We start from the raw sequence: 8,814 nt of genomic DNA, 5'->3' as shown, positions 1-8,814 counted from the left end.
GGGTGAATTAAACTGCTATGGGAGGTAGCTTGATGGGGGTAGGAGAGCCCCTATAAAAAGAAGTAATATCACGGAATACACAATAGTAGCGTAAGGGTTTCCAGTTGAAATAAAATGCGTTATACTTAAATTAGAATAATGAGGCAACCATTAAAATACGCGAGGAGATTTAGTCAAAAATCCCGCAAAGAAGGAAGGGTTAAGGTAAGGTAAACATTAAAATCGACAGATCTGATGCAGCAGAAAGCTCCAAGTGAGTCGAGTGGCTTCTTCTGTCGTGCAATGCATGAAATAAAATAATCTAGTTTTCTTCCAACGAAAAATACATTAGGATCTCAGTCGGGCGGGGCTACAAACATTGTAACGATATTTTAACGTTATTTTTGTTCCTCTCTCTAGTCTTTAGTATTAATCGTGGCTGGCAACAATTCAACTCGAGCTTGTGCTCGACCAAAGACTATAGAACATAGTAGATGAACTCGACTCGTGTCATGTTATGTCAATCAGCAATCGCAAGGTGTCAAACTTTAGTATGTAGGTGATAAAATTAGTGGATTTTAAGTCATAAACGATTAATTTTCGTAAATTACAAAAAATACCTTCATTCAGAAATTATAGGAATTTGCTATCTGCTTCTCCGAAAGTAATAAAATAACTGCAGTTTTATTTCCTTACAGCTCGTGACAGTGATGTACAGTGATTAGAATCTAACTAGAATTACAGGAAAGCTATCAGTATGATGGACGGCAATGATTTAGCATCTGAATCTGTTCGAAGAAACATCATTTCTCAAGCTTGGTCACGCATTTCCCAGGTAAACACCGAAGTCGGTTTCTAACCAAAGGACACGTCCTACTTGTCACTCAAGAACATGAACTAGCACTTAATTAAGGCTAAATTACGCTCTTTAGTACAACAGTGTATTTGAATCCCTGTAGGAAATAATGTTTGTGTGATGAGCAAAAGTAACCCTACCATAGTAATGGATGAATAATTAAAACTTAATAATAAAAATGTTTTCTATGTTTCTTGAGCCACACCTTATCACCAGCTTCTATGGTGTCCTCAATGTGTTAGCTTGTAAGGCAAGCTATACTGGGGTTGGATATAAAGAAATTATTGTGTAGGAGAAATTTCTGAAAACTGTCAACTTTCAAGGATGTAAATTTCTGGTAACACCCTCTTCTGTTGTCTCTTTTTTAGGGTTCCGTAGTCCTGACAAGGAACCCTTATTTAAATTTAATACTGATAACAGTTAAATTACATAATTTCACAAATACATTTTTGCACTTAACAAAGTGTACCAAACGTCATTTTTAAGTGGGGTAATTTTTTTTTCCAAATTGCTGCACTAACACTATTATTTATGCCTCTATTTCAGATTTACCAAGGAACACTAGATGGATGGACACCATATACTAAGGGAAGATGGATTGGCAGTATAGTTCTTGTATTAATATTCCTACTTAGAATATTTACCAAGCAAGTGAGTATAATCATCAATTGAAATACGAAGAGTTGACTCACTTCCATTTAAAATTTAATCTACAATGTCTCTCAATAAACTGCTCAATTTATTTAATCATTTGACTATTCACACTGTTGTCAGCATGCCGCCTCTGTTATCTGCATTATTTAGTTCCTATTTAATTTGTGAACTCAACATTGATAACAGTAGTTTGTTCGCACAGATTAAACTTCCTTAAATTGGTACAGTCCAAAAAATTATGTTATATTAAAATCCGCTAAAAGTTAAAATATGTTGACTCATTTTCATAAAGTAAAATCTAAAAGCTAGGGTTATTACACTGTGCTAGGGTAAAAAAAAATTTTAAACTTGTACATAACTCACTTTATAACCACTCACTTCATTATCAAAAGTGCATCATTGAAGAGGAGGAAACTCCATGAATGCCATTTAATAATAAATATTATTGTTATCATTCACCATACAATTTATCCAGCTATTTTGTCACAATATAAAAATAGATATTTTATGCAAATGATTTTTATAAAGTGGTACAGGTTCAGTACCTAGTGGGGTTAGCCTTTTGTATGCCTAAGCACTGATCAGGATGAGAAACAATGATTTCTACATTCTTATCTGAAATCCTGGTGTAATCCCATGCTAGGAAACACAAATGAAAATCTGAAATAAATTCATTGATATTTTTAGTATGTAACTACATACTTTTTTAAATTTAGATTGTACATAAACTGGTAATTAATAAACAAATATTAATAATGTTATTTTTTGTCTTCTTCAGGGTTGGTATATTATAACATATGCACTTGGGATATACCATTTAAATTTGTTCATTGCATTCCTAACACCAAAAATTGATCCAGCAATGGATTTTGATGGTAAGTGAAGATTTATGTCTTTTATTAGTATGTTAACTTATGTTTAATTAAAGCTGTCAAAATATTATTATATTGTGCTAATAATATGTATATCGAAACTATTGATACATATGTATTGCTTTACCATTCTTAAAATTTATCCAGTGGTAAAAAAACACTATTTCCTTCCAACCTCAAGTGTTCATATTTTTTAACTAAAGCATCCCGCAAAAATCTTTGCGTGGGCGTTATTGATTTCGCTGACTCTTTACATGACGTTAACGGTCAGGAAGGAAGTCCAAGGGCCTCCGCTAAAACTCGCGCGGTTCTGTTTCGAAACTTAATATGAGCAGCGCATTTCCATACATTCATTCGCGCGGGTGCCCACCTGACCGCGACGTGTACCCGCGGAGGCCCGTGGAAACTAGTGGTTTACGCATACGTAATAACGTAACCATTGTGCCGCGTGGACAACGCCCTCTATCAATGCTTCCAGAGCATACTCCCTTACACGCAAGACCTCGGTCAGTCTTCACATTACGTCGTCAATACTGTCTTCCTCGAGAGGCTGTTACTGCTGCCTCGTAATTCGCCCTCCGGAATATCTCGAATAGTCGTCTTCAGCTAGTAGGACGTCTACAGTAACAGTACCTACTCTGCAAATAGACCTCAGAGACAAATTACACTTTAAATAAGTACCTACTCCTCCTATTGCTAACACTACCCTCGTGTGCGCTTTTAAGTGACCACAGGTGGAAACCTGGTGAGATCGAAAAAAGAGTTAAAGCTAGTGTTGAAAGATTAATCACTTGTGATCGCCTTAGTGAGACACCGAATGATAATAATTGATATGACCGTTGCTGTTGGTAGACATAAATATTGGCCAAAAATTGCCTGCCAAAAAAGGAGTCTAATGCAGAATATGAACTTCGCAAAATGCAGTTGTCTATACAAATATTAAACAAACTCTGCAGCTAATATAAAGGCTGTTTAGAAAATGGAAAAGTACGCACTTTGCGACGTGCAAATTCTGCGTAAAACCCCAAAAAAAGCCAAATTGTTTGTCAGAAGCCTGTAGATGGTTTTAAAAAAAAAGTAATATAAAATTCCCTACAATATTATATCTCCGAGACCTAAATAAAAACCATATTCACCTTGTACTTGTACTTTTTTTTCTCTTTATCTTGTGTTTCACAGATACAAGATTTATTTATACTGGCTTTTGCTTTCAGGTGATGATGATAATGGTCCAGCTCTACCAACAAGGGCTACAGAAGAATTCCGACCGTTCATACGGCGACTGCCAGAATTTAAGTTCTGGCTCTCTGTAACAAAGAGCACTATCATTGCATTCTTCTGTACTTTTATCGACGCTTTTAATATTCCAGTATTTTGGCCCATTTTGGTCATGTATTTTATAACACTATTTTGTATTACGATGAAGAGACAAATCAAGGTAAGCCTTATATTATAGGCACCCACAAATTTAAAATTAAGGCCCGGTTTCCACCAAGACGGAGCGATGCGGAGACGAGAGGAGATGTGCGGCGAAGCTGGCAGGCTATTTTCACCAAAGGGGAGCGGAGAAGAGCGGAGCGGTGTGGAGACGAGAGAAGATGTGTGAGCTGTGCGTAGCTGTCAGCTGTCAGTCTATTGCTATCTATGAAACACCGCAACGCTCCGCTCTTCTCCACACCGCGCCGCGCCGCTGTCAAATTCCATAGAAAAACAATAATTGTGCCTGACACTTCTCCGCTTTTCTCCGCTCGATCCATTTCCACCAAGGCGAAGCAGAGTGGAGATGTGCAAATAATGGAATCTGATTGGTTATTCAAAAAACTTTTCTGCTCCGCTCCGCCTTGCTGGTGGCTCCGCCTAAGCGCTCCTGCACACGACGCCGCGCCCCTACACTGTTCATACACGCCGAGAAAAGCCCGCCGCCGCGGGCTTCACGCGGCGCGTATAAACAGTGCAAAGGCGCGGGGACGGCGCGGCAGCGGCTTCGTGTGCAGGAGCGCTAAATATTTTATAAAAAACTTAATCTTCTCTAAAAACACTAAAGTACAAAAAGGATTTTGCACTTAGCAGAATTATTATTACATACTAGCTTTCCGCCCGCGGCTTCGCCCGCCTGGAATTTTGTCTGTCACAGAAAAAAAATATCGCGCGCGTATTTGCTCACCGTTTAGACCTACCCTGGACTACGACAAACATTTTAAAACCAATATCAGCTCAATCGGCCCAGCCGTTCTCGAGTTTTAATCAGACTAACAAACATCAATTCATTTTTATTTATATAAATAGATAAATGATGAAGTATTTGTTAAAAGTTTAGTTCAACTTACTTTATGCTGTGCAAAAAAATAAATAAATGTGTTAGGTACCTATTTTTATTTTACCAGGAAAAATATTATGCTTGGAATTCTCTGTAGATATTTCCTCAATAAATGGCAATGCCAGATTTTGTATGGAAGGTGGCGTCTTTATTTTTTCGCGCGGCCATCGACCAAGCCTTGTTTTTTGATTACAAAATAGTGTAATAAACCAAACTTACTAAGACATGTATACCTCTTAACTCAGTCTGAACTGAGTTACGAGCGTTAGAAGTTTGATGATGATGATGATGGTTTGGTCGATGGCCGCGCGAAAAAAAAAAAGACGCCAATTTCCGGCATTGTCTTTTAGTTTAGCTTAAAAATAAAATGTCAAGAACCCCGTGTTAGTATGTAAAAGAGCCTTATGACGTAACCTTTGAAGAGAGGTTGTATATTTACCTCAGTATAATGAGCTAAGAGATGAAATAGAATCCCGCTCAATATCCATTCCACCTGTACTGCCGTGCATTCCCTCAATTATCCTCTTCTTTACATTTTATTAAGTCTTGTTTTTTTTTCAGCATATGATCAAATACCGGTACCTGCCGTTCACTCACAGCAAACCAAAGTACAAAACTGTTGACCCTGCAGTAACTGTTAACTGACCACTTTTAAACGATGCTAGCATCGAATGCCGGGAGGAGTCATAGTTAAATTAACTTAAAACTGTTGTACGATTCTAGAAATACAGTTTTTATTATAATGTTTTATCTTCTTTAATTTCATTATTTGTGTCGTAAATCACTAAAATATTTATTATTTTTGAAATTAAAGACGGAACTGTAAAAAATATTTTTAATGTAAACTATGATGTAAATAATAAAAGCCAAAAAGTAATCATTCGTATTCGTCTGTTTTGTGTTTCTCCTCGACATAAGGTAAATGCGCGTGATCATAAAGTGGGTTTCTATGATAAATGTGATAAGAAGAAGCTGGCCTTTTTTAATAGCTCTATATAACGTCGGTTTAAGAAGTAAGACCTATATTAATAAATACTTATATTTATATATTAGCTCTAATGGTAATTATGTAACTACTTACATACATATGTCACCGTAAAATTGTGAATTCCGTCAGATTACAATCTGACGTAGTTAAATTACAATCTAACCTAACCTAACCCACTGTTAGTTTACAATCTAACGCGTTATATTATAAACTGACAGAGTTCACAATTTCACGTTGACACATACATAGCTGTATTAGCTGTAAAAAGTTGTTAAATTTTATACATATTACATATATTTTAAAACGATACGAACGAACGAAACGATAGCATAGGATCACACAGCGTCGTAAGTAACATAGTGGACGTCTTATAATACCACTAATACCTATCTTTATCTACACAATAATATACTCTGTTAAGTTAATTATGAGCCCATATTTAGGTAACACGTTATAAATATAATCAATGTACCTACTATGTCTTCGCGCCTTGTACTAGCAAGATGTAGGTCTTGTTTCTTTAAGACCCTTTGTATGACTAACCCCCTTATTAATAAAAAAGTTACACCTAGGATGAACTAGATTAAAATGATATTTCCATATTAAATGACAATTTAAGCCAGATTTCAACTAGGGTGTAACTTTTATTAATAACTCGACATGTCGCTCTTCATATCAGGTAGGTACTAAGGGAAAGGAAAAACATGACTGACGTTCTTCTTTGTAGTTACCTAGGTAAGTTTATACATTATTGCATTTTCGAAGAGCCTCCGAAACACATTTTGAAAATAGTACCCGTAACCACAGAATAGGTACATACTTAATAGCCGTAACTGTATTCGCATCTCGTTAAAAACACTATTTTCAGCTGCTTACCTGAAAAGCAATTTAAATCATTTGGTTGCTCTTCATGTAAAAAATACAGATAGAGCCGTCTAGCTAGCCCGTCGGTGGAACCACGCGGTACGCACTTGACTTCGAGTTTTGGGACACCCTGTATTTGAGCAATAAGTTTGTATTAAATAACAAAGAAACAAGTCTCATGAACAACTGCTTGGGATAGGAGCTGGACACGAACATTGACGAGTCGCAGACTTGAAATCGGGAAGTCGCTGCTTGGGTGCTCTACTTTCGTAGAATAGAGATTTAGTCAAGTTTAATAATACTAAGTAGGTATACATATACATAATATGATTTCATAGCCTTTACCACAGTTAACATGTAGGGGCTCCCTGAATACCTATGCATGCCGGCTTCACACTATTGTCCAACAGTGGAACTGTTCGTCCCACCTTCCACGTGTAGAGATAAGTTATACTTTAGTTCGTGTATTTTTGACGATATTGGGTTGGGTCGTATGTGCGCACGATCGATCTGATGGCGGTAAATCGTACCTCTACCTACCTAGTACCCAGATCAAAAGAGTTGGTCAACTCACATGAACCGCTATTCATAATGTCCTCCATAGTATAGTTGCGTGCAGAGAGGGGATAATTATGTGGACAAAAATTCTACAAATCCCCTGACCAGAGGATCATATATAAAATTAAAGTAAGTAGAGCGCGAAGTCCTTCTTTCGGTTGATAAGAAATAGTTTCATCGATATTTCTTATCCATTAAGGTTTAAAAGTTCCTACCAATTAGAAGTACCTTGTAATATTCTGTTCTATTTTTATCCTATGTAAATTACCTACATTAATTTCTTAACCGTATTTGCTTACGTATGACCTGGAGCCCTACCGTGTTGTGTAGCGTACCTAGAAACTGCGTCAAAAATACTCACAATTAGATATTGACGAACGCGACGCACAATGTGCTGAATGCTGCTGTATTTTTATCACTAGCGACTATTTTTAACTTTTATTTCGGAGGTAGGTAGGTACCTATCAAACAATTCGTTTTCTAACTGACGAAAAACTACGTTCAGGAATAAACTGAGCTCAGTTTATAGAACAAATAGTATTTTCAGTAAGTAATTACGGGTTACACATACCATTTTTGTTTCGTCACATAAGTAATGACGACTAAAAATGTGCCAATGGTTAATGGTGGGTTAATAGCTGTATTTTAATTTTATTATTCACGGTATTTATGTACTATCGTCGTGACTCGTCCCTCAACAAGTTCCTACAAAAGTAACACACTCTAATCTCTAATTTAAAGGGCTTATTATAAGAGTGAAGAAAAGGAAACCTTCGTGTGAGAATCTATTAAAAAAGCGTTGTTTATGATAAGAAGCATGACCTACATTTAGTTTTAAACTGCTTTCATGCACGAAATAATTAAGTTGGAGCCATGAGTAGCTGCAATAGGTATTGCTTTGCTGCTATTGCAGCAAAGCAACCCTAAGCACAGAATAATATGTAGGTACCTAGGTACTTACTTACTTACTCGTCCCTAACGGTTTATGTCTACCTACTGAAAAACTCTGTTCTAAGTAGGTACCATTGGATAATGTTTCTGGATATTGATTCAATTCATATTTTTTATCAGTTATTCAACTTTTGATGTTTAGTTAAAATCTAGGTCAGCTAACTAGCGAGTTAACGATTTTACGGCCCGATACACGTTACCTGCAATTTGAAAATGCACTTTTCTTGATTGGGTCGGTTCTTTTCATTACCCACCTAGGTACCTACTTACAAAATGACATTCTCATGAAATTATCAATGAAGATATTATACATTCTCGTAGTAGGTAATAAAATAGGGAGGTTGATTGCTTAGGGCATCAAGTAGCCTTAATAATTAATTTGAAGACTTCCAGTGCCGATTTGATGATGAACGCACTTCTCATCACTCGCCACCTACTAACCGTGCGCGTGTATATGAACCAAACCCACCCATAAGTAAACCAGGCTTAGATACAAGTGCCTGGGCCAAAACGTAGGTGACTCGGCCTTTGGCCTTCAAATACTTACCTACACCGTTTTATTTGAACAAGTGTGGTGGGATTATAGTAGAATCTGGTGACATTTTCTTCCAATTCGGAAAAAATACACAATACCTACGACTACCTATATAGAAACAATATACCTATAGTGTGTTCCACCTCCGCCTCTGTGGTCTAGTGGTAAGACCACCTGCTTCAGACGCAGAGGTCCCGGGTTTGATTCCCAGTGGGGGCAGATTTTTCTGTTCGGTTTGGT

The 8,814-nt window shown here is 36.9% G+C and overlaps 1 protein-coding gene across 3 annotated transcripts; it reads left to right on the top strand.

Annotated features, from left to right (window-relative positions):
• The first annotated feature begins 459 nt into the window (after window positions 1-459).
• On the top strand, window positions 460-5,564 carry LOC135072256 (protein RER1). Of its 3 annotated transcripts, none has more exons than XM_063966196.1 (6): window positions 460-534; window positions 678-814; window positions 1,382-1,486; window positions 2,268-2,364; window positions 3,576-3,799; window positions 5,240-5,564. In XM_063966196.1, exons 2-6 carry the CDS (start codon window positions 737-739, stop codon window positions 5,321-5,323), a joined length of 588 nt encoding a protein of 195 aa, XP_063822266.1. In that variant the 5' UTR covers window positions 460-534; window positions 678-736; the 3' UTR covers window positions 5,324-5,564. The 3 variants fall into 3 exon arrangements, with proteins under 3 accessions (XP_063822266.1, XP_063822267.1, XP_063822268.1); XM_063966197.1 differs by having other exon boundaries at window positions 471-538; XM_063966198.1 differs by having other exon boundaries at window positions 484-530.
• The last annotated feature ends 3,250 nt before the right edge of the window (window positions 5,565-8,814 follow it).

The sequence above is a fragment of the Ostrinia nubilalis genome, chromosome 5 (genome assembly GCF_963855985.1).
Source record: "Ostrinia nubilalis chromosome 5, ilOstNubi1.1, whole genome shotgun sequence".
Taxonomy (NCBI): Eukaryota; Metazoa; Arthropoda; class Insecta; order Lepidoptera; family Crambidae; genus Ostrinia; species Ostrinia nubilalis.
The sequence above is the reverse complement of the archived record's forward strand: the minus strand, read 5'-3'. Positions and strand labels throughout refer to the sequence as shown.

Excerpts from the sequence above, each read along its gene's own strand:
- LOC135072256 (XM_063966196.1), top strand. The coding sequence starts at position 737 with ATGATGGACGGCAATGATTTAGCATCTGAATCTGTTCGAAGAAACATC. Across the intron at positions 1,487-2,267 it reads TTAGAATATTTACCAAGCAA|GGTTGGTATATTATAACATA; the intron begins GTGAGTATAATC and ends TGTCTTCTTCAG. Across the intron at positions 2,365-3,575 it reads TCCAGCAATGGATTTTGATG|GTGATGATGATAATGGTCCA; the intron begins GTAAGTGAAGAT and ends TTTTGCTTTCAG.